This window comes from Dermacentor andersoni, chromosome 1 (genome assembly GCF_023375885.2).
Source record: "Dermacentor andersoni chromosome 1, qqDerAnde1_hic_scaffold, whole genome shotgun sequence".
Taxonomy (NCBI): Eukaryota; Metazoa; Arthropoda; class Arachnida; order Ixodida; family Ixodidae; genus Dermacentor; species Dermacentor andersoni.
This window is the reverse complement of record NC_092814.1, coordinates 335,869,172-335,895,607: the sequence shown is the minus strand read 5'-3', so window position 1 is coordinate 335,895,607 and position 26,436 is coordinate 335,869,172. Positions and strand designations below refer to the sequence as shown.

At 42.7% G+C, this 26,436-nt stretch overlaps 1 protein-coding gene across 2 annotated transcripts in view; it reads right to left on the bottom strand.

Moving 5' to 3' along the window:
- The window catches only part of Ogdh (oxoglutarate dehydrogenase Nc73EF), a 104,121-nt gene that overhangs the window by 57,764 nt on the left and 19,921 nt on the right, over window positions 1-26,436 (bottom strand). For both annotated transcript variants that reach the window (XM_050166593.2, XM_055063901.2), the window contains exons 4-10: window positions 23,857-23,957; window positions 17,564-17,718; window positions 14,028-14,174; window positions 12,981-13,068; window positions 9,863-9,971; window positions 4,106-4,176; window positions 161-289 (exon numbers count right to left, since the gene is read on the bottom strand). In XM_050166593.2, the coding sequence (XP_050022550.1) occupies window positions 161-289; window positions 4,106-4,176; window positions 9,863-9,971; window positions 12,981-13,068; window positions 14,028-14,174; window positions 17,564-17,718; window positions 23,857-23,957 (800 nt within the window). The remainder of the gene's footprint in view (window positions 1-160; window positions 290-4,105; window positions 4,177-9,862; window positions 9,972-12,980; window positions 13,069-14,027; window positions 14,175-17,563; window positions 17,719-23,856; window positions 23,958-26,436) is intronic.

Here is a 26,436-nt window from a genome sequence, read left to right as displayed (position 1 = left end):
ACTGGAAGCGATGCCATACAATACTTTTAGAGGAAGGGTGCATGTTCAAGCAAATTCAAGGAGCTACACTGCCTTGCTAATGTAGCTGGGCTGTCACTAGCGCCCAGCACCAGTGCCTCTCGCAAGTTTGTTCCCATGCATGAGCATTCAGCTGCCTTGCCTGGTTGTTGACGACTATGTGGATGGTGCCATGGGTAGAGTAGTCGGGCAGATCACTCAAGTGGAAGGTCTCGTAGACCACTCCCTGTCCAGCAAAGGCTGCATCTCCATGTAAAAGGATGCTCATCACCTGGACAAGAATCAAGGGGCACGCATTAATCATCACAAATCAACAGGCGACAACAATCATCACGCACAAAAGCTTGCCTACGCTACCTCAAGGTCAAATTTGTTGCACAACTGCAGCAAGTCATGCAACGTGCCATTCTTTAAATCCATGTATCTGAATCCCACTAAGCAAGAAATTGCAAAAAAAAAGAAAGGCTGTATAACAATCTTTTTTTTCTCATTCCATAATCAAAGTAGAAAGGTGAAAATGCACACAATGATGATGTCATGTTTGAAAATTGTTCTTAGCACTTACGTTGGGAAGTAAGCAGCATCTTATAATAAAACTGTGTTGTTGTAAAGACGATCTGGCTAGTTACAGTTTAAGCTAATTGAGATACATGCACATACAGTGCATATAGAGGCTCTTTTCCAGCAGCTAATGAAGTTAAACCTTGATATAATGAACTTCAATATAACAAAAATCTCGATATAAAAAAAGTATTTAACTTTTCATAACCTCTTGTCCATAGAATGACATGTATTCAGAATCTCAATGTAAACAAAATGTGTTTGTATGCAATTTCAATATAAAAAAATTTCACTGTTGCCACAAAGGAATGCCGAGACAATAAATGGAAGCTTCCGTGGACTTAGATTGCCAAATGATTGAATTACAAGCGGCTGCTTGCAGACACACCTCTCAAGTCACACCCCGCGCAACAAGAATCACTGCCAAAGTGTAACCGCATCACGTTACGTATGAAGTCCAAATGCACTAAGATCCTATGATGCCCCATGCACAGTGTGCTTTAGGTGAGTGAAAGTGTGCGAGGGTGAAACAAGATAGTGGCTTCATGAGTGCTGCCTTACCGCGCAAGCAAAGAGTAAGAGGGGGAGGGCAGCAAGCTCGCGCTAACGCGATCAAGCGTGTGTGAAGGGGCCGTGGGGGGGCGGGTATAGTGGGGGGAGGGGTAAGTTGACCCGCATCTCGGCTCTGTGTGCGCATGGCTGTAAGCACGGCTGAGTGTATACACGGTTGCACACCATGCTTTACAGGTAATTTGCCGTGTGTGCAAAGGGTGGGCATGTGGAGACAGCATGGCACCATGTGAGCTTTCTTCCTGCATGTTTAGTATTGGAGGTTGCATAATCTCAAGTTTCGGTAACCCATTGAAGCGAGAGGCAGATGTAACATTCGCTCCCCAGTGCCGGCACATAACCTCGTAGAATCGTCCCAGTGCGGGCAATGCTATCAGCTGCGGGAGCAGAGTGCACACGTAAACGCGTAGCTGGCTTCACTTAATTCGTAGCGCCGATGTAAAGATATCGTCAACGTACGTGGCATGAAATTGCATCATTCGTCGCCAACTTACGCATTTATCAAAATGAATTGTTTTCTCATTAAAATTTCATTTCTTTTATTGCCTAATAATTCTGAAAATCCTGCAGCCCCTTCCGGGTAAGAAAAATCTACCGGCGACTTAACTGCATAAGAGGTTTAATTTTAATACAACGAAATTGCAATACAATAAAGCAAACTGTCAATTTTACCGATTTCGTGATATCAAGGTTTAACTGTATAACGAAATTTCACTGCCACGGCAAAGGAATAAAGAGGCAATAAATGGAAACTGCCATGGATACCTCTCCTCTTCTAGCCTGGCTGTGGACGTGCATGGCTGTCTGCCCAGCCGAGTGCACATGCGGCCCCCGAACCCTATCTTGGAAGTTGTCTGCGACGGGCGCAAGGTTGAGTGAGCCAATATGGCCGCCGTGGCTTCATGTGCACTGCCTACCCATGCATTTAGTGCTGGAAGCCACGTAATCTCGAGCTTCAGAGACACATTGAAACTAGAGGCAGACAGAATGTCCCCCCCCCCCCCCCCCCTCTGCATGCCGTCATGATAGCGTTGTCCCACTGTGGGCAACTCTATCGACCACAGTGGCAGAGTAGATTCAAAAGCGTCACAGGCTTCGCTTTGTACCATTGATGCAAAGATACCATCAACACAGCATGAAACTGTATCTTTGGCCACTAACTCTCAAATAAAACAAAACAATTTTTTCTCGTTGAACTTGGTTTATTCTGACGGTCTGATAATTTGGAAAATATTACAGCCCTCTCTGTGGAGAAAAATCTGTTGGCATCTGTACTTATTTGCATAACAGGTCAAATTTCAATATAAAGAAATTTGGATATGAAGTGTAGCGCCAATTTTACCAGCTCCATAATACAGTCAAACCTTGAACGAAGTTGAACTTGCAACGAAAAACTTTTTTAAATCATGAATTTCGTTAATTCAAGGTTTTAAAGTTTCCAAAAAAATAATTTCGCAATTTCCCAGGACATTCCCGAGAGATCTTGTCAGTAACCACTTCTAAAGAAATCGCAAGAAGGTCAGGCCATAATGTCAAGGTTATGAGTGCCAGCGCATGCAGTGCAGATCTCGCCAAGAGTAATGTATCGGCATGCCTCATGGCTGTTGAGATCTGCATGTGAAATCTAGGAAGCCATGGCTGATCATGCTTAGTGCCTGCAGCCATCATCAGATGGCGCCCACAAATTAGAAGCAAAAGTGTGATTTAATGAAGCAAAACTTCATTAAACTGAAACTCACAAAATTACGTCGTTAAATAGAGAAAAAAGATAGAGTTTTCATGGAACTGAGATAAGGTAATCAAAATAGTTCGTTACATTGCAAATGTCGTTACACTGAGTTTCATTGTATTGAGGTTTGACTGTATTGAGGACTAATTGTAAAATATTTTTGAATTACCACTGGGGTGCACATTCCCATTACACACTAGGAACAAAAACGGTTTCAGCAATGGATCTAAGAGATTGGGCTCTCACAAAATTGCTTTCCCAGAAAGAAGAAGGTTTAACTTTGCCCATCCCCTATGTGCAAGCAGTCTGCATTCCTTCTTATAAGCTAATATTGCCCCGTGGTAGTGACGGTGAAGGAAGCAGAAAAATTGTGAATGGTGAAACTAGTGTTTTATTGGGCGAACCTGTGCCCTCAAAAACAGGCTACACTCAAAGCACAACAATAGCAGCGAACACAGTCGGCGATTGGCGAAATTCTGGAAATTTTGAAATAGAGCAAAGCCCACAGTGATAATCAGTTGAACAAACGAGTATACTTTGCAACTAGCAAGCATTCCCTTTTTCTTACTGGCCCTGTAGTAAGTCCTTGCAATGTGATTAATGTAGGAGTGTATGCATAGTGATTTTTGATACCGAACTGAATATGAATCAAATAGTGCCAGATGCGAACTGTTTCAAATAGTATTAGAGTAGTTTTCGAATAATGAACAACCGTTACCCCAATTAATACAAAACGATGTTCACATCCCAGTATTCTTAAAGTTAACAAGTTCCTATTATTGCATAGTACATTATGAAGCGTTGTTTATAAAAAAGCCCACATGTAGCATTAGAAGCAAGCAAGTAGTTTCTTCGCATGCACAGGGTTTTTCAGAGAGCGTGAATGATCGCTGTGCAGCTTGTAAACTATGGCTACCTAAGTGACGCAGCCTGCTCCAATACGCATTACCACTTTTATGCCCATACAATGCCCTCGGGGGTCAAAATTTACCTTACTTTTGCTCCAATTTTATGTTTATTTGGGCCCAGTTGACATTCAGAAATGTTCTAGAAGTATTTGCATTAATGAATAGTGACTATTTGATTTGAAAATTGAATTGAATAGGGCATTATTCTATTCGTTACCCGAAAGTTTCGAATATTCGCACACCCCTAGATTAATGTTATACTGAGAAACACTCTGGGTACAAGAGTGGCACTGCCCCCCTGAGCGCTGACCAAACACACCTTCTTGCCTTGAGTGTCGCCCCGGTAAAACTGCTCGGCACGAGTCTTGCCTTGGACCACTGGATCCACACCTACAACAGCAAAAAGAGAAACAAATGCCTTGTATGTTATGCACACAAATACAACAAGTTCCACCACAGAAGTTCAAAGAAGCCAAGGGTTAACTGGGACATAGACTGGAAATGATAAACAAATTTCCAGTGCTTAGTGGAAAAAAAAGGTAAAAGGATAGAAAGCAGCAGAACAGAAGGAAAGCTGGAACCTGTTGCTTTTGATCGTTTTGCTTTCTTTATTCTGCTGAGCACTGGAAATTTCTTAATAAGGCCACAGTTCCAACTAGTCCAACTTTCTGTATTAACTATTCGCGATCAACAGTGGGCAAAGGAGGCAAGTGTCAGGCTGGTGCCAACATTTTGACAAAAGGACTTGGGGTTACATCAGGGTTATCCTGATGACAAGCCCCCTTTGTCTGTCAGTCCCAGCCTATGGCTTGTCTTTTTCACTAACTGTTAAACATTCAAATCTGTTTACCTACAGGTCACAACGTCCATTTAAAAAAGTGGGGTGCCAAAAGTAGCAAAGAATATGGCACTATAGTTGAGAATGCAATGAAAACTGAAAACAATAGAGAAACAGAGACAAGGATCGTGTATGCATTCTACATGACTTCACCGCAACAAAGTTGTGTGATACATTGAAGCACATACTGTACTGCAGTGAAGAGAAGTGTGAATTTGTGCGAGTACAAAATTTAATGTGCCGTTACTTAAAGGGACATTAAAAGCAAATGTTAAGTCAAGCTAAAGCAATATATTAACGCTCGGGAAAGTTTAAGATGTCAATATTATCATGAACAGACCTTTAGTATTAAAAAAACTGAGGTAAATGCAAGACACGGTTAGAGACTCCCCCGGGGCATTCAAGTACTAGCCCAACGATGAAGGCACTCCTCATTATGATTCTGTCACTAGTCCTCAACCACTCGTAATAAAAGAATAATTGTATTGCATTACAAGATGAAAGAAAATGTTACTTGTCTATTTCTGTTTGATTTTTAGAAAGACGAACCCATTGGCGTTACCCTTGCAACGACAACAACACAGGCGGTCAAAAGACTTTTCTCCACCATGCGCCGCCCACGCTTTCATATTTCAGTAGTTTCTTTACTGCACAGTGCCGGACTGGTTTTGCTGGCTCATGAAACTCACACAAACTGTAAGTAGTAGAGAGCGCCACGAGATGTCGGGCATTTGTGTTTTGTGCAGAAAACCATAGCACCATCTGTCGGGTGCAGTTTTACTTATCGACAGCAGTAAAGGGGGGTGGTAGCTTATGCAACGTCACCACTCCCCACTCGGGGGCGGGCAATTTCAATTGCACTAAAGGCATGAGGATCCTTCAGATGCAATGTTCTCGTCTCGTAAACTAAGTCTTTTCTTGGCATGAAACAAACGCTGAGAGGTTTATGGAATGGTATTTCACAGCCCACAATGACTTAGTATTTGCCTTTAGTGTCCCTTTAATATACTTTGCCAGCACCTCCAGGACACTAAATCTGGAACCCGGACTGATCCCCTAGTTGGGAGCTCATCAAGGCTATTATAAGATTGACTGCCCTGGTTCCAGATTTGAATTCCCCGCTGCCCGTTGGGTGCCCTGCTGGAGATCCTCAGCTGCCGGCTTTATTATAATCTCAGGTGCTCTCCTGAGGCCTCTGTTTGCCGGTGTAATTTTTTTATTTTACCATGCTAAATTATCTCACTGCAACACTGTATGTATTGCAGTGAAGCTTGCCGTAATGGTGCATTGGCCATTATGGAACGTATATAAGACCCTTGCCAAAACTGCATCACATAAAGTGCAAATAAGTAAGTGCGAAAGTAAAATTCTGAGGCAATGAGAAGTAAAGCATCCACAAAGTTAAATATGCTCCTGCAACTAAACGAACTTAATACCAATGAGTCGCGTTTCACCTGTGCAGCAACATCATTCAATGACAGTCATTCAACAATGGGCGTGTCCTGATTAGCTCAACAACAAGCCAGAGAGTGGAGCATTGAACGGATATTACTCTTCCTTTTTTTACTTTGTTTGTCGTATTCCAATTCATGCACACCGACATTCTTCAGTACAGTTCAAGTCGACTAGTGCAACGATTAAAGTTTCCCTTATTTGGAAGATGTCCAGAGAATCTAGAGGGCTAGATAATTACTGCTAATGGGAGGCACAACATAAAGAGTTATCTAGCCTCCCAAAGCAACCACAAAATTCAACTGGCAATTTACAGGAAAATTTTGTGGAGTCAGAGCAAATGCTATGATTGCATCAATGTTCTGGAAGCTGTTATGAAGACCTGCAAATCACTAGGTGGCTGCTGGAGGCAAGATGTGTCTGAGCAGGACCTCTTTCAGGCATGCAAAGGCCATGAAGATCCAAGCCTGTCCCTAAAGGTGGTCTCCCAACTTCTCACCCTTTTCCAGCCTAAACTTCAAACATTCTTTAATTCACACATTTCTTTTGCAACACAGTAACAGCAACAGTAAACAAAAATTTTGTACAATCAACTCTTGTTACTTTGATCTCATCAACATATACAAAATCAGAATTAGACTTACATTCAAGTTTACCAATGACTTAGAAATTCTGACATACAGTAAGATATCTGTAATTTGGCCTTCATAAATTTGGAAAACGTAATAAGTTAGGCTCGCCGTCTGGTCTCGTCCAAGGAATGCCTTGCCTAGGGCATTTGATGCTATTTACCTAGGTTGGAGGTGTTTGACTGGCCACCAACTAATTTGTACAATCACTGAAGTTGCACCAATGTAATAGCAGTGCTAGCATACAACCGGAACACTGCAGCGCCATTTCAGTTAAACCTCGATATAACAAACTCAGTAAAATTGGCAATTTGCTTCATTATATCGAAATTTCGTTATACTGAATTCGACTTTTTATGCAAATATGTACACTTGCCGATGGATCTTTCTTACACAAGAGGGACCACAATATTTTCCATATTATCGGGCAATTGAAAAAAGCAAACTTGAATGAGAAAAAATTCATTTAGTAGAATTCGAGAGTCAACAACACAAGTTATGGTTTCACGCAGTGTTGATGATACCTTCAGATCGACAGTATGAAGCAAAGCCACCCACACTTTTCACTTGCACTCGTGGCTGACAGTGTCACCCACAGTGGGTATCGAATGCTTCGTCTGCTTCTCGATTCAATTCGTCTCCAAAACTCAAGATTACGATAGCGTGCAGGAAGACAGGGCACATGATCCCCTACCGTCTCGGCACGCCCACGTGTGAGATATATGCGCTCAGCCGTGCTGATAGCCATGGCAGCCACGCTAAAGAAGGAGACACAAGGCAACCTGCCCACCCCTCCCTTCCATTTCCCCTTGCTTGCACGGGAAGGCAGCTCTCATCAAGCCACCATCCTTGTCGGCTCACCCTCATACACTTTCACTCACACCCAAAGCATACAGCGTGTGGGGCAAGATGGGATCTTATCGCACTTGGACTTTATACGGAACATGACATCACTCTGCTTTGACGGTCGCTCTTGGTCGCACGGCACGCAATTCGAGATGGGTGTTCACCAGCAGCCGCTTGCAATTTAACCATTTGACCATGTGCATCCGCAGAAGTTTTCATTTATTGACTCAGTATTCTTTCACAATGGCAGTGAAATTTCGTTCTACTGAAGTCGTGTATAAACACATTTCGTTATGCAGTAGACTTCCGTTAATTCAACTATGATTAATTCGATCTCGACCAAAGCTCCCGGCCAGCATCCATGCATTTTATGAGCCCTTTCTTTATTTCAATCCTAAAATTAGCCTTTGCCAGATAATTCCAACTTAAACAGTTAACGTGCCCGCGCTTGGCTCCTAGATGACCCCAATAGCAACCCTTTTACTGGCAGCGTCTGTGCCGGTAAAGCTTAGAGAACAGTGAATGCATTGAACGTGTCAAAAATTTCCCATCAAGAACGCCTATTTTCGGCCTGCCCTAGGAAGGTTTGCAAGCAATAACAGTAGCTCACAATGTTCGATTATGGTATTTACCCGAGTCTAGCGCTCACCATTTTTTCTCAAGAAAACTGGGCCAAAACCCACAACCGCAGCATTGGTATGCTTTGTTGGATGACAACCGTATTGCTGCGAAGCTGACTTCAGAAAATTGAACACCACTGTGCCACACATATTAAACCTTTGCCCATTTTTCTTGCTAAAATATTGAGCGTGTGTTAGATTTCTACTTTGTTTAGAAGCTTTAATGTTATCTCTATGTTAGTTTTCTACTTTTTACACACAGAAAGCAGGCGTACATTTGATTTGGGGCATGTTAGGATCGGGAAAATACTGCCAAATGAATCAGAGGTGTGTTTTGACATCTTTTTCTGCATCTTGTTAAATTCGACCCAACAGATAATTCAATCAGTTTCGTCGGGCCCATCAGGGTCAAATTAATGGAAGCCGACTGTATCATATTTGTCCGCTTGAAATGCTCACAGCGATGCAGTTTACAGAACTTCAATATCTGTTTTTGCTTCAGAGTTATGAATCTCCAAACTTACTTTTAAAAAACTTTTTGTGCGCAAACCAACAAGGACGAAGAAAAGGAGCAACACAAGAACGAACGCTTCCTAACAACTGGTTTTATTTTCGAAGAGCCACCTGCTTAAATACCCTTAAAAATAAAAAATAAATATTCTTAAAAATAATAAAGGTAAAAAATAAGTTCCAAAGTAAGGATGATGCAAAGAAAGAATGTAGTGTTAAACATCCACGTAAGAACCATTTTGTCAATTGCGCGAAGAACGTTGTGTATCGGATTCCCATGACGTGTGGTCATGTGCACGTAGGGCAGACTAAGGGAACACTTGTCTAGTCTGAAAGGTCGCCCTAGTATGCATTTGGCAATGCATTGTCAAGAACATGATTGCTCACCATGTCTTAGTGGCACTGACATTTTGTATAGGCCTAGAAATCAAACCACGAGAGAAATTGTGGAAGCTCACTGGGTTGCAAAACAAAAGGAAAAATGCATCAGCCATCCTTCCGTTTCATTGTTGGATAAAGAGAATTCGCTTCTATCGTCATATCTTTAACACATTTTCATCGTAAGTGCTTGTTTTATGCACCTTGCTGTTCTTTATGTTGGCCAGGTGGCGCTGTTCCGCAGCATTTTATCACAAGTGTTGTTATATGCGCTATAGGTGTGCTCTGTTGACTAGATCGCGCGGATCTGTGGGTATTTAATTCGAAAATAAAACCAGTTGTTAGAAAGCACTCGTCCTTGTGTTGCTCCTTTTCTTCGTTCCTGTTTGTTTGCACACAAAAAGTTATTTAATAATGAATTTGTTCCAACTAGGCCAACTCGCAGTTATTCTCCAAACTTAGTGTGTGCTTTTCAGTTTACACATTTTGGGCAATTTTTGGCAAATATTAAAGGTGCTCAATCAAAATTCTGCTTCCAAGAGCGGCTGGAACTTAAATTTTTCTCACAAATGCAACAATTTTCACTGAAACTGATCCAGCAGTTGTCTCATAAAAGCGATTCTGTGTTGTACATGCATGTGAATGGCCACGACCACATATGAATGGCCACAGCCAGAGTTGTCTCAGTACTAAAGCTGCTGTTAACAGTGGCACCGAGGTTCTGCTATAGTGGCCCTTTAAGATTTTTCAGGCACAGTGTCAAAAAAAAAAAGAGCCATTTATAAAAGTGTGCCACTACACACCTTCCAGATGCGAAGGGTTGGCACAGACCGCAAGCTTGATATTTCGGTTTGACACTCTGTTCAAACGCTCATGGCTCATTCCCAGGTGGTACTTCACATCCCCAGAGCCCTGCAACAGACATGAGAAAGAGAAAAGGCACACATAGGTATGTTGTCATGCTTTGAACCAGTCTAGCAAGCAGCACAATAAGAAAAACAGACAACAAGCAGGACCAAAAATGCCACACCTGCACCCATCATAAGACTCATAAGGTATAACAGTGTTGCCAACTAGGTGAATTTTTCTTTAAATGTAACTGACTTTACCTAGTTTAGCAACAAAAATATTCTTTTATCAAACAAAGGGATTTTTAAATGAATTATGAAAGCTGCTCAACAGAAGCTGGTTTCAAGTAAAGTCAATGGTATCATGAATGTTTGTGCTTGGCTGAAAGGCACAACAGAGCCTGTTGTTGAGCATGGATTTCCAAAAATCAGGATTCTTACTTATTGGCAGTACAGACATCTGTGCAATGGTGAGTCAGTAGTTGACTTTGAATGATCAGGTAGATGTGCAGTCTCTGCAGATGCTCGGTATTATTTTTTTTGTCTTCGTTTAATAATCCTGGTTTCCTATCCTTGAATACAGTACCGTTTCCCCCCCCCCCCCCTTTACATGCTTGTTTCAGCCACTCCAGCTCAATTGAAACACCCTGGTCCTGAGTGCACAATAAATAAGCAGGCATGTTCATTAGAAAACAATTGGATATTTGAATTTAATTTATGCTTTCACTATTTTCACCACTATTTGACATTATTCTATTTAATTTTGATTTGAGCTCAAATTTCACGATTTGTGCACCCCTCCTTACCGGCAATTCCCGATCCAATGTAGAGAAACAGGGCAACACAAAGTGAGCAAGTTACAGCTCAGTGATGTCATAAGCAAGCAGTGCAAGAACGAAAAGGTTTCCTAAAATTGTTAAATCCACTGCCTCCCCCCCCCCCCATCCCCTTCCCTTTGCTCTTTGAACCTGAAGCAAAAGAAATGCCTTCCTGTTACAAAACCATTCCTCGCTGGTAGTAAACGCGCCAAACTTAGTGTTGGCTTTATCAACGTGTCAAACAATTGCATCACCTTTTACGAACAAATATGCAAGTCTGGTAGTGAGTGCAGTAAGCCCAATGCCAGCGACAAGCATGCACTTGCCAAGTTTGCAAGAAGTCTCGCAAAACACAACATAAACAACACAAAAATCACAAAAATCCAATGCAATGCGGCATCAACAACTTTAAAAACAAGTGCACTGTGCTGCATTGTCTTGCTCCGATTTTGTGCTCTTGTCTACATGCAGCGCACAAGCTCCTAAACCTGCCAACTAGCCTCTTGATTTATGAGCAAGATGAGTTTTAAGTTTCACTTTGTGCAGCCCACGCTAATAGATCTTTTTTTTTTGCCACCAAATTTAGGTACACAGAGGAGCTCATGATGGTGACCTTATGTAGCTCAGCATTTCCTTACTGCATAGGGGAGGTCATGTGTCCCATCACAATGCTAATGATATTGTCAACCTGCTCATGATGGCACGCTGGCAGGAAGGCAGGCAACAACCATACTTTTCATTGGGAAACTTGTGCCCACTAAAAAAAAAAATGGGCGACAGCAAGTGTGACCAGCACTTTTTGTGGCTGCTGGACAGAAAAATTCAACTTTGCAATCAGACCCTATCTTACACTGCCTCCTAATGCGTTCTAAGTTAACCAGTCATAATTGCAATCTTAAGCTCACTACAACCATTGCATACCACGTGATTATACTCTACTGTGCTTCTAAGGGGCAACACCGGGAACAAGAACAAGAACCATGAGGTAAAAATGACTAGTGCATTGAGCACGTCTCGTGCAAGAATAGAAACAACACTGACAGCAGCGCAGAAAAATAGGTGCTAAGAAAAAGAACATGCACTACTGTGCTATTTCAAACATCTGTGGCCTATGGTTTACCACATACAGAATAACAATAAAATTAAATTCAATTTTGGGGTTTTGCATGCTAGAACCAGATCTGATTATGAGGCCGCAGTGGAGGACTCAATTTTGACTCCCCAACATTTTTAAACGTGTACCTAAACCAAAGTACATGTGCGTCTTCTCAATTCATCCCGTTCAAATGTGCCACAGTACGAGTTCAGTTAAAGTGAATGAAAAATGTGTCTTGCATCGCACAAGCCCAGTTGTACATTTGAGTCTTTGTAATGCAGCAGACTTCCCTTAATTCGACTCCGGTTAATTCCATTTTTTGGTTAATTCAATCTCGACCGAAGGTCCCAGCCGGTGCCCAGACATGTCCCAAACTTCCGTTGTTTAGATCTCAAGATTGGCCTTCACCGGATAATTCAAACTTGACGGGTCAGCTTCTCCCCAATACAGCCACAGGCCATAGTAAGTGTTTCTTAATTACGGTACACAGGAGCGCACGCACTATCTCTAATCACAGTATGAGCACCTAGACACCTAATGAGCATACTGGCAGCCATTCAGAGTTGCTTCTGATGTTGCTGTGGCAATTTGAGTCCTCATTTTGCCCTTCATGCGTGTCTCATATTTGTGACTCCTAATGGGGCCTGTACGCGTTCCTTTATTGTACACATGTGCATGCACCGTGCACTGATAAGCAGAGAAAAAAAGCCATCTGTGTTTTGGGAAAGCTAGCGGAAAGGAAGGCAGTAAGATGAAAAAACTCAGATAGTCGAGGGGACATTTAAAGCGAACCAAAGAGCGGGGGTCTATCTAAAACTCTGCAGGCCTGCCAGTAAATTTGTTAGGCATCTCGGTGCTCGTACTGTGACCAGAGACTGCGCATGTGCATGTGTAAATTAAGAAAATACGCTATGTCCCGTAACAATGGCACCTTTTCTCGCTTAATACACTTTACCGCATAACACCGCTGCATTGCGGCGAAGCTAACTATAAATGCAATACTGCTAAATGAATTAACGGGATGTTTCGCTGTTTTTTCTGCCTTTTGTTTAATTCAAAACACAGGGTATTTAGACCAGTCTCATCGGTACCGTGAGGATCGAATTAACAGAAGTCAACTGTACCACATGTTCATATTGAGCTGCAATAAATGTCTCACCTCATCAGCAGGCTCCAGTCCGCTGAATTGGGTAAAGATCTGCTCAAGAGGTTTGCGGCAAACATTTGCCAAGACGTTCAGGCGTCCCCTGCACACAACAAGCACGTTGTAGAGGACATCACGATGATCTAACCCTGCATGCCTCTTCATATCCTTGCTTTTCTTCTTGAAGTGCAAAATAACAATGAACAAAGAAGCCCGCATATATGTTCATCTCTTTGCACTTCAATAATGGAAGCACACCAACCCACCAAACTTCGAATTTTGTTCAAATTGTTACACTTTCTTGGCACAAGACTACAATCAATATCATGCGGAACAGTTTCATGTATTAATCCTTTCGCGCACAATTTTAGGTTACTTGAGGCCAAAAAATTTTGAAGTTCTAAGCTTGCAAAAATTAAGCAAGCTGCATATTCTTAATAAAGAGAAAATCCGACATCCACCCATTTGTAGCAATTGCTACAAAGGAAACCCATATGGGTTCTTCGAAAGAAAAGCCTCACAGTTGAATAAAAATTCGTCCTGGTCCAGGACTCGAACCCAAGACCACCGCCTTTCTAGGGAAGCCACTCTACCATCCGAGCTAACGAGGTGGCTAGCAGATGGCAGGGCGAAGTCGAATTTGTCGACAACACGAAGCAAAGGCAAGTGTTTGACGTAGTAGTTCTTGAGCACCATGAGCATTTATTTGGTGCATTGAGATCGTCAGGGCAGTGAGTCCTGCTACATAGTATAGTTGCAGGCAGGCACATACCCAGGATTTTTTTTCGGCGGGGGGGGGGGGGGGGGGGGGGGGGCATCCCAAGGTAACTTTTCTATGCAAATGAGGGGGAGAGGTGCCTTTACTAGTACAAATGTGAACAATGCCCACCATTCGCCATAAGACACGTAAACCAGCAAAAGAGAACTGAAATTTAGGGGGCACGTTAGTAGTCTAACGTGCCACCTAAATATGCATTACTCTAAGAGGCCTCTCAGAGCAACTACAGGCAGACATGAAGCAGCATTCTCTGGAGATTTGTTTTGCAAAAGTAAAGTACTCACCTATGAGGCATACCCATCACGATACTCTCAATGCCGAGCTCACTCGAGCGGTCAATGATGGTTTTCATGGCAGGAATGAGCACCTCACAACCTTCCAATCCGAACCGCTTCTCTGAAACCCACTTTTTTGCCAAGAACTCTTCGAATCTGCGATAAAAAACCCACAGTATGAGGGCTGCTGTTTAGTGCCCTTTGTAAGTGGCATCGCATTTGTGCTTAGCTTCAGTGAGCAAATGCTAAAAAAAATTATGTTTGGGGTTTTACATGCCAAAACCACGATATATTTACGAGGGACACCGTAGTGGTAGACTCCGGATTCATTTTGACCACCTAAGGTTCTTAACGTGCATATAAGTTTACACACATACACATTGTTGCATGTCGCCCACATCAAAATTCAGCTGCCATAGCCGCAATCGAACCCGTGAGCTAGAGTTCAGCAGTGAAACGCCACAGCCACTGAGTTAATGCAGCAGGTCGAACAAATGTTGGTAACAAATGAGCACTGCTTGTGACGCCTTATACATGTATTACAAAATTCTAGCAATCTCAAACCATGGCATCATCTAGTTTAGCCTGTGCAAGTTAAGTGTTCACTTTCGTTTCCAAGAAAACACATAACAAAGCATGAACTACTGAACAGGGTTCCATGAGCAGCATTTCTGGTTTCTGTGAACACCTTGACCCATGCCTTCGCCTTCTTCCTTTTCATTTTAACTTTTTTTTTATTTATTGAGCAAACTTTGCATTACAGCTTTAGTTTATTTAGGCCTTCACAAATTAGTACATCCTTAATTCAGCAACCTTTGCAAAAAAGACTAGCTGGGAACTGCCGCGCAAAATAAATGGTTACACTTTACAGTCAAACCTCGATATAACGAACCTTAATTTAAGGAAACCCACAATGTAACTAACTGTTTTCATTTCCCAATCTTTGTTTCATTGAAAACCATGTACTTTTTTTCTGCAATCTGATAAAGTAATTTCATCACACGGTTTTGATGTAACATTTTCAGCCATTTTCAGCTTCTATGGCTAGTAAATCTAGCAACAAAAAAAAAAGCTAGAAAAATGTTGGCTGACGCAAAAGTCATCATTTGCACGCATCCTTCAGCCTCACAAGGTTGAGCGACCAAAAGTGCCGTTATTCAAATGGGATAATTGGGTTCATTGAAGCCTGTGCGCCACAGAGCAGTATTCAGGAAACATCGCTATGCCAATTGTCGCCGAAGTAAAGAACTAGCAGAGGCTACGTGGCAGCGTATCGTTTCTCTCTAAAGAAATTGTGCTTCTTTCGTGTGAATGATGATGCCCATTTTGTAATTTTGATTTTACGCTTCTGCCTCGTTTCTTGCCTTCTTTGTCATTTGGTTGCCTACTCCTTTCCTCCTTTTCTGTTTACTGGAACTTAATATACTGCTGTGTGCGCTATGAAAATTGGTTGAAAGTCAGCACTTCATCCGTTTCCTTCTTTTCGTCCTGTCCCGCGTGGTGTTACTCTTATTTTAACTTGAACATGTATTAACTGGCTTAAGTATGCATTCTTTTGCCATACCATAACTGTGCAGAGCATTGCTCCCTTCGTTACTCATGATGCCTGTCTACAAGAAAAGGTGACTGCCAAGCACAGATGAACGCACTTACCTGCTTGGCGAAATAGAGCTCACCGCCTTTCCGAGGAAAAGTGTGGGAAAATCTACAGTGATGTGCTAGTGGCATCCACTCAGTGTGTTCATTTTTTACACTTCTATCTCTGCTCCTCAAGCCAGCCAGAAGAGGGCATTTGTGCAGTGATGGCTTGAATGTGAATACAGTAGAGCCTCGTTGATACAATGCCATTACGTACAATTTCCCAACACCAATGTTCGCGATCAAGAACACAATGACCTAACAGAATTATGCTTATCTTTTACCGGTTCATACGTTCCTGGAAAACACGATTTTTTGGCATAAATGTTCAGTACATCGCCAAAATGCGATGATATGATACGCTATCCGGCCGCTAGATTCCATGTAAACAAGAAAATGTGCGAGGTGCAGGCGATCGAGAACAGTAGCCACCCACTGCAGCAGCTTCACCACAATACTCGCCTGCCCGTCTCACATGAAAACATCGGCGCACACTCAGTTTCTTACTCTAGTACCTGCAAATCTCCTGCTGGGTCATCGCATGCCACATTCACAGCTATTGCCGCCAACCCTATTGAGATAAGCATCTTCACCTATCTGTATTATAGCACGTGGGACATAGTGCCGTTAGTAGCGTACTGCATGCTTTAGTAGGCGATAATCCAAATGTGCCGCCATTCCCTGCTGCAGGCAGTGCAATGCGAGTGCCACATTTTGCTTTGGTGGCATCTGGGCATCACCCACCAGCTCAATTCCATTTCAGTTTCCTGTCGCCATTTTAAAACACTATGCAATAGAAAAACAACAAAACATGTCTCGGGCCGCCAGAGCCAAACCAGCTCGACGCATTGGTGTCTTGTACTTCGTGCCACGACTATTCGCGCAATGCTTCACCTTATGTAGATGTCAACTACAGCTGAGTCTGTCGAACTTTTTAGTCTCTTCAGATCGTAGGTTTTTTGGTTAGTACGTTTTTCTCGTTTTTTTCCAGAACGTACGAACAAGGTTCTACTGTAGATGCAAATGCCAAGTAAGGCTGATAGGGGTCCTGCAGTTCAGGAAGTTCAAACTTGCTGTTGTCAGAACTACTACGCGTATCACTGAGACTACAAGCTCCTTCCATTAATCTGATCCCACATATCATATTGAAGACAGCGGTAACTGATGGGGAATGATGGCATCTTTGGATGGTTGCTGCGATTCTCTGACACTGGATCCAAGTCCGAGATTTCTTGCATTAACCAAACAGCCAGCTGCTTTTCGAAGCAGTGAGAGGGAAGGAAGCGCAAGCTGAGGAGAACTTCTGGTAACGCAGCCAGTGTTGCCATTAATGATACTTGTCCTCGGCGTGAACTGAGCGAGAGTTCCCATTCACCAGGGCAACCATGGAAAAGGGCGAGGTCACATGACCGGAAAGTGACCAGATTTCTTGGATGCCCCAACAGTAATAGTACTGAGTGTTAAGGTCAGGAGTCGAGTGATCAGAAATAATTATCTAAATGTAGCCGGAATGCATAAAGCCAGCCTTTGGGAGTGCTGTAAAGCACTTAAATACAACCATCTGAAGATGCCATGAGTGTTCTTGGTTCGTTTGCTTGCTTTAAGCTTGTTTGCCTGTCTGTTTGCTGTGAAGCCCAACGTAACGTAGACACCAAAGAATGGAGAAACGTGGACATTCAGTGGCGAGATTTGCAGGTGCAGGCTTGACAGGTACAGGCTCGACAGGTACACGCTTGACAACGGCAAGTGGTTTGCATTAAGGCAGAGTTTTGTCATGATGATCATAATGATGGTCCCATATTCAGAGACTGTGCCTAATGCTTTTTGTGCAGTTACCACAACTATCCAAAAACCACTTTCCCTTTCAGTGTAATTATTTTGTTTAGAGGAGAAAGTTTGCAACTCACTTGGTGGACCGAACAACACGCGACAGCAGCAGGCGCTTGCGATCCTTGCTGAGCCGCATGACACCAGGCGACTCAAACTTCTCCCTAATCCAGTTGCACTGGTCCAGGTCATTGATGAACATGTATTCCACGCCAATACTTGTGCAGTACACGTTCTGGAACACAAGAACAGAGCACAAACAATTAGTCAAAGATGGCGAAGATTTCTCCGTCATGTACAAGACAAAGCTGACACACTCTGGACAGGATTGCCAAAATTTCCTTTGCAGAAACTTTATAGATGAGAAGAACTTCACTTTGGCCTAGTTGGTGTTTACTGCATATCATACTGACCGCAAATAAAGACGGGCACAGAGGGAGAGAACACATAAACAGCACGGGCGGTAACTTTCAACTGTTTTATTCATGGCAGCCCGTGGGCATATATAGGCAATAGAACATGCGCAGATCACAGCAAACAAGAACACTCAGCAGCCTAGCATGGCAACCAATTATCAAAAAAATCTATTTCCGATTAAAACAACCTAATGGAGGTGTCACTAACACAGTCTTGGCCTTCCTTTTTTATGTGAGGTGCCTGAATGATCGAGCCAGGGAACACGAACAAAAGTTAACGAAAGATGAATTGGCGCACTTGCCTGCGCACTGCAATGCCTGTCGCTGTGCACCTCTTTTTAAGGAGATAAAGATTCTGGGGAGAAGCCATGACCAGACTGCACGCGAGCTGATGGAGGCTTATCGCATAAAAATGGAAGGCCAAGACTGTGTTAGTGACACCTCTATTAGGTTGTTTCAACTGGAAATAGATTTTTTTGATCATTGGTTGCCACGCTAGGCTGATGAGTGTTCTTGTTTGCTGCGATCTGCGCATATTCTATATGCCTATATATGCCCACGGGCTGCCGTGAATAAAACAGTTGAAAATTACTGCCCGTGCTGTTTATGTGTTCTCTCCCTCTGTCCCCGTCTTTATTTGCAGTCAATATGATATGCTTTATAGATGAGGACTAGAGGGGATGCAGTTAATGAAGAAACGTGGCAGTGAAGTTGACATTAATCTTGTTTCTGGAATTCTTCATTTAATGCAATCCCTCTCATGGCTAATTGCTGCTTGCAATAGTGCATCACAATGATTTCTTCTAATACAATTGTGGAATTTGTCACACCTGCAGCACAAGTTCACTTGCTGTGTATGTACCGATTTCCGCAATCTCTCAGCAAACCTTCATGACAGAAAAAGTTACTTTGCTAAAATGTTGCTTACAAGAAAAGGAAGAACAAATTGGGAAAAACAAAGGCAGCTTGGGTCATTGCAAGCTACACATTTTTTGAGCTGCCTAGCGAATCCGTTCTCAAAGAGAAGATGGTAGCTCCAAATCTCAGCAGGATTTCACCTGGATGAAATAGTTGTTCCAACAGGGATAAGTTGGGCCTCTGAACATTTTGGTAAAGCATGCAACAGTCCAGCAAAATCCGTGGAAGTTGGCAACCCCAATTTCAGAAGACGCGGCAGCATAGCTTCGTGGCAAAGGCTTGACAATTCATGCATTGAGCATCTTTGTAAAGCCTGTTTCACATGCAAGCGAAAATGCTCGCGAATCCTGCCGCCGCGCCGCAGAAATCTGTTTCGAGCGGCGGCGGCGGCACCAGCGGCAGGAGCGGCGAGGTTCAGGCAAGTTGGAATTTCATCGCAGCGGCAGAGCAACAACACCGCTTCCGAACGGCCCGCCTCGACAGGTGACCAGTGGAGGACTAGTGCGGGAAAGCCTGTGCATAGGACGATGTTTATTCACTTGCTACACGTGGTACGGGCAACATGCCAAAAGTGCTTTTCAATGAATTGTTAATTGCCAAGCGCAGGGTATGTATTTATAAAATAAAATTTGAGAGGCAGGGACAAAGCAATGCTTTTGTTGGTAGTCACAAACTACCGAAACTGGCTGAAAGTCCCGTGTTTTTTGCCAGCAACATTGCTATTCGCAGCGGCGGAAAACGCGCGGCGGCAATGCATGTGAAACGAAACCTCGCGAAAAGCTTCGCAGCGCCGCGCCGCTGTTCGCTCCATTCGCTCAATCGCTTGCATGTGAAACAGGCTTAATGCCTACAAGTTTCGGAAGACCACAAACGCTGATATTGTAACAATGCTGAAATAACAATGGCAATATAGGCTGCACCCGTTTGCTCTCTAATCCACACGACTGTTTGCCTGTCTCAATGTTACACCTAACATTTTTTGTTCCATCACTCACTGCATGATCCTTAACTTCTTCTCAAGCTTCTTTGTTAACCTACAAGTTTCTGCCACATATGTAAGTACTGGTAGACCGCAATGATTGTACACTTTTCAAGGATAGTGGCAAGCTACCGGTCATGATTTGGTAATGCCTGCCGTATGCGCTGCAACCCATTTTTATGCTTCTGTAAATTTCCTTCATGATCAAGGTCCACGAAGTAATTGACCTAGATAAACATACCCTTGCACAGATTCTAGAGGCTGACTGTCAATTATAAATTATTGTTCTCTTGCCAGGCTATTGAACATTACCTTTATTTTCTGCATATTGAAGGGACCCTAAAGGCAAATACTAAGTTGATGTGTACTGTTAAAGTACCATTACAGAAACCTCGTAGTGCTTGATTCCATGCCAAGACTTAGTTTAAGAGAAAATTGCATATGAAGGGTCCACATGTAAATCTTCAGTGCAATTCAAACGGCCCGCCCTTAATAACCTGACCATGAGTGGGGAGTGGTGATGGCGGATACGCCATCACCGCCCTTTACTACTGTTTGGGAGTAAAACGACACCAGACAGACAGGGCTACGGTTTTCAGCGCAAAACGCAAACGCACAGCCATGGATAAACCAAGCCAAGACCGAGCGTTGGATTCACCACTGCTCTTGGTCAAGTGGTGTGGACCGTTCCGGAATGCCACACCATCACATGGATGTGGCATTCTCTGCTAATTGCAGTTTGCCAGAGTTTCACGAACCAGCAAAACCAGCACAGCCCTTCGCAATAACGAAACTGCTGAAATGCAAAAGCGTGGCTTCGTGCAGAGTGGAGAAGACAAAAACTTTCGACCACCTGAGTCGCTGTCAAGGGCAATGTCAATGAGTTCTTTCCTAAATATCAAATACAACTTGACAAGTAACATTTTCTTTGTTCTTATAATGCAATACAAATATCTTTATATTATGATTGGTTGTCTTATAATGAGGAGTGCCTTCGTAACTGGACTAGTACTTGAATGCCCCAAGGGAATCTCTAACCATGTCCTGTATTTACCTTAATATCTCGATTACTAAAGCTCTGTTCACAATAATATTGACGCTTAGATGTTCTCGCGCACTAATCTATGACCTTAGCTTGACTTAATATTTGCCTTTGGTGTCCTTTTAATCTTCCACACAACTCTTACACTTTCTCAGCGACTCTTGACTTATACATGTACTATAGAACCTCATCTACAGTTGCCATAATCACAGCCCCTCCCAACACATCACAGGGGATTCAACATGATGATGTAGTCGAGCCATTGCTGACAAACAGCAACCACAGGCAGTGCCAAATCCGTATGTCCCCCCCCCCCCCCATAAAAGCTATAAAACAACACACAGTTCAAGTGTGGAAATAAAGAGTAACAAAAGCATAGTGGGCAACTTTTCAAGCCTTATCACACTACAGCGGCAAAAATAAAGGTTCAGCGTCAAATGTAAGTAGCACAATTTAGTTGACCATCTCCCTTGGCATCACTGTCATAAAAACTGCCTTTCCCTCCACAGCTGATAAGCTGGATCGAACAAAGCCGATTTCTACAATCCTAGCATGCTACAAGTACCATAGCTGCGTCAGTGTACAGTTCCCTGTTTCTAGAGCTGGAAAGGCTAGCTGCAATGGTACACTGTTTCAAGGATGATAGCGTGTTTTCCTTGTGTGTTGTGCATCTTGAAATTTCCCAGACACCCAATGGCAATTTTATTTCAATTTATCAAAAAGCATCAAGATACTATAACATTTCTTGAGGGGTGCACAACATTCTGGGAGAGGGGGGGTGTTGAAACAGACTTTGCACTGTACAATTTGATGGGCAATTTGTGAGTGCTACAATTAGCCCTGCAGCACCTACCACCATAGCTGCCAAGTCTGGCTACTCTGAGCTTAAGCACCTACTTAATGAAACAAATTTCAGCTCCTTCACTGCTGTTACATTTGCTACATTTGACATAGTTATCAGGCTTTGCAGCAATACCACAAAATTCCAGTAATAATTGCATCTTGCAAGAGCAGTCACAATTTGCACTATGGCAATAGCATTCATTCTTCTACACTTCATATCAATTCTGTCTTACATGATAAAATAATACCCCTAGTAATTGTTCAATTTTATCTCTCACATTTGCATTGAGCAGTGCACAATGCATTCCTGTGACTATTCTGTTTCACCACTTTCTTAGCTGTTTTTCTGATTTGTAGCCTAGACTGGTTAGTTTTCAGTTGTTTTGGGGAATTCTTGTGGCTACTTCTTGAGCTTGTGAACTGGCAAGCCTCCTCTCATCACCACTAGTCATAGCATGCGGGCAGTCTGCAGTGGCATGTGTTGCATCCGGACTTGCTTCAGGAAGAAAGAACGAATGCAGCTAGCCTGCATAATCTCGAGATAACCAGAGCCACCAGACTGCCATAGCTACCAGCTGCCATAGTTACTAGACTACACGAGTGTCTTTTTTCCCTGCGTATGCCTTTCACCAAAAAATTACACATGCTGAAGAACATGTGACAGTAGCTCCATTTGTTGAAAAGCGAGGGTATCACAAATTCTCTGCACCCTACGGAGCTCTGACGAACTGGGGCACATTACTATACAGATCAGCAATAGCTACAGTCAAGCAAATAGAAGCCCTTCCTTTAAACAAAAGACACTTTTCAAACCTTCTCGGTAAAATAATTGGGGTCAAAAAGCAAAGAAACAAAGAAAAAAAAACTGGCTATTGCCACATGGACACGGCTACCATGGAGTTCTACCTGTAGATAACAGCAGGTCCAAGAATTTTCAAAAAATACCGACTTTTTGCATCGTGGCTGCTCATTCATAAAAGTAAGCATTTCCTCTTACCCCACAAAAACAAAGATTAATAAAAAGGCTTATTTAGCCTATATAAGTTTCAGTGTTCCCATGTACACAAAAAATATTTTTTCTCACGATTTCACAGAGCATTTTTACCTTCCACACAGAAAATCAGGGCATAAAAAAATGGCAATTACAACGGTGTACAGGTGTAGCACGAGCTCACATTTGCAAACTGCAGGCCTAATAATAGCATTGCAACTTCCGAATGGACTAAGTTGTAGCAATAGATAATGTTGAAATTGTCACAGTCCATTACATAAAAGGATTTCTTTCTGTGGTTACCTCGTCATGAGCTTTCCATAGAACAAGTTTTCTTCACTGCGCAGTGCTTTCCCCCAAAGATGATGGCGAGAAATAAACGAGGCCAGAAACAGGGACATATCAACACACAGGACTGCGGTCCTATGCATTGTGTATGCATGTTGTTAGTCTTTCTCTAGTACTATATTTTGCACTGTTTTTCCTTGACCAGGCCTCAAGTCACAACTGTTGTTGTGCTGCATTTCTCTTCGGTAAAATTTCTTATTTTGCACTTTCTTGGCATGTTCACCGGAATGTCAAATAAACATCAAACGGCTTACATAATGCAAGGGAAACCTACAGTATAGCAAAACTTTCAGAAGATACATTACCACATGATCCCAAGATTAAAGAGCACAAAAAGCTGCTAAGTCACATGATGAAGCCATAGCAGTTCTTGATCCTTTCCATGACACAGGAAATGACGAAAAGTGTGCCAATTTTCACAGAGGTTTCCAGAAACGTGGCCTCATGACAACTATACTCGCCATCGGCTATATGGTACAAATTTTGGTGATGACTATACTCATCAACAATAGAGAAAGTGTGAACGCTACCTCAAGCAGGCCAACCAATCAACTCGCAGATGATTGGGAAACAGCGCAAGCAATGAAATTGGCTACGCTTATTAGCATTTCTTTTCTTTTTTTCTTTAATGGCTTCACATACTCAAGCCACTTCCCAGAACACCAAGAGGCAAACAACTGAACGACAAGTTTTGGTAGAAAGTCTTCGCCTTGCTTCCTCCTACTGCAGAGTAATCTACAGATGATAATTTCGTCGCACTTAGAATCACCAAACTTTTCGCCTTTGGAACCGCTTGCCTTAGAAAGTCTAGCGCACACAAAATGCCGCCCACCCACCTCTAGTCGCCGCAGTATCTCCCGCAGCGGCAGGGTGCTCTCCTCGCCACCAATGAATGTGGTTGCAGGAAGCTTGAACAGGCGATCCATGTCTTTCTCCTCTGCAGGGGAACAGGAAACGGGGAGGGAAGAAACGAACCAAGGGAGAGACCAAGGGCACCCGCACAATCAGAAGAACGCAGAACCGAGCAAAGCTGTGGGCAAGGCCAAAAGCCAGCCAAAGAGTTCAGACATGCAAATTCCAACTGCATTTTCTTTCACAGAACATTCAGTACATCAACTTCTTGCCACCAATCACAATGCGAGATCAGCACAGGCACTGACACTTATGACAGTGCAGAACTTATGTACATTGGGATTTTCGTTTTTAGAGCCATAAAATCTAGTACATATTTGACAGTGGCACAAAATCATAGAACACAAAGAGAAAGGTTTGAAGTGAGTTGCAGATGATTGGCAGCTGTGACAGACAAGAGCGCAAAATGTGGGCACTGTAGCACTGAGAGCAAAGAGAGATGGGCACCAAAAGGTATTTAGCCTTTAAGGCCACATTTTGAACATCCTGTAACACTAAACTTCCCACGACTAACATTTATGCACTGTTGAGAGCTCGCGACTCAATATAGGTGCCTGGCTTCTGTAGAATGATGGTGAAACTGTTAGGCACAGAAACTTGGTCATTGCGTTTGGGATCCCTGCACTGTGCTTCATGATAAGATGGCATCAAAATCAGGGGGGGGAATAATGAAAGCTGGAGCTAAGATGCCTGTACTCTTACATTTCTATGCCTCTCCAATGCTGAGAAACACAGGATTAACATCATTAAAGAAGGCATACAAGCAAGCCCTGCATGTCCTTCAAGTGATGGCGAATCAGAAGCTAACAGAATTGGGTTGGTCACCGCCGACGTCTGAGGAAGGGGGCTCCAGTGGGGCTAGTTTGCTGGCCCCCCACCTCGCTTGACCCCAGCAAAGACATTTAACAAAGTTTTGTTTCTCTTTCTCTCTCTTCCACGAGTTTTTAAATCCCACTATAGGAGCACTATAAAAAATTAATGCTGAAACATATGTTAACAAGAGAAAAAAGTATTAGTAAGCAATGCCAAAGATTTTTTCACGAAAACTAGCAACTCAACATGGAAGCTCTCCAAGACAGATGCACACCTCCGTGAAATACAATGCTGATGCTGAACAATCAGTTCATTAGCAAAATTGATGCGAGACATCTTTTACTTCCTTTTTCTCTGCAACATAACAACAGTCTTCTGCCTCGAATTGAGGTGATTTTTCAACTCAAACACTTACAGCAACCATATGTGTGCTGCTACGTGAAGTTATGTCCATGCCCTGAACTCAAAGGCACCTTTTGACACTTCTGTTCACATTTCACTGCATTTCAGCCTTTCCTAGTATCTTTGTGGTAAAGAAGCAGCTAAGTAGGCAACAGGCATTACAAAGCCCCTTTCATGTTTACAAATTAAAATCAGACTGGATGCAATTTCTCAGTCATTCTATGCCTACAACTTTTCAAAGAGCATCCACATGTTCCCTTATTCCACTGTTAAAGCATAAAACTACGGCAAAATTTCAGTAAATGCAAATCGCTTAAATGGAATTGCCGCTTAAACAGAACAGCCTTATGGTTGGTTGGTTTTCCATTAAGGCAATGCAAAAAAAAAAGTGTTAGATGGAACCACATCTTTTCTAAGTCTAGGTAAACAGAACTAAAGATATCAACGAAAATTAAACTAAGCGCCTTTCCTGCCCCCCCCCCCCCCCCTTTTTCCGGGTTTACTCGCCATTTTTCTAAATTTTTGCTAAGGTGACTTTTGCTGGCTTTTGTTGGCTAGTGTGGCTCTGTTGTGGCGGTACCTTGACGAGATTTCTTTTGTGTTGACAATGTTAGTGAGCTCCGAGTTTGCTTAGCATTTCCGATGTAGGTACAGAAATGCCCACACAATGTGCTCACATTAGATGAAGATCAAATGAAAGGTATTGACTTCAAGAGTGGCTGCTTTAATAATTGTTTTTTTTTTTAACTAAATGACCTTCTTTTCTGTTTCTGTAATTATGTTCTTTTGCTGCTAGCTCTTGTCAGCGACTGCGTGAAAGTAGAAAATTTGTCACTGTCGCATCATTACCTACCGTTGGCTATTAAGTATCTGCCACTTTCAAAAGATTACATAGTGTATCCTTGAGCTCAAACTTTTTAGTAAACCGAACTCCTAATAAATGTAACTGATTTGCTTGGTGTCCCTAGAGGTTCTGTTTCCTTAAAGAGAATTCACTATATCGTGACACACACACACACACACACACACACACACACACACACACACACACACACACACACACACACACTTAGATTCAACATGCCCCATCACGATCCCAAATAATACGAGGCACCACAATGAACTGAACAGGTTAATTTTGACAAGCAGAAGTGCTAACTAGACAAGGACGAAGGATTACAATGGAAGCGTGCTCATCTAGTTAGCACTGCTGCTTGTCAAATATGAACTTCCACCAACTCAGCTAAATTTCCCAACTATTGCTGAACAATTTACAATAAGTTTGAAGT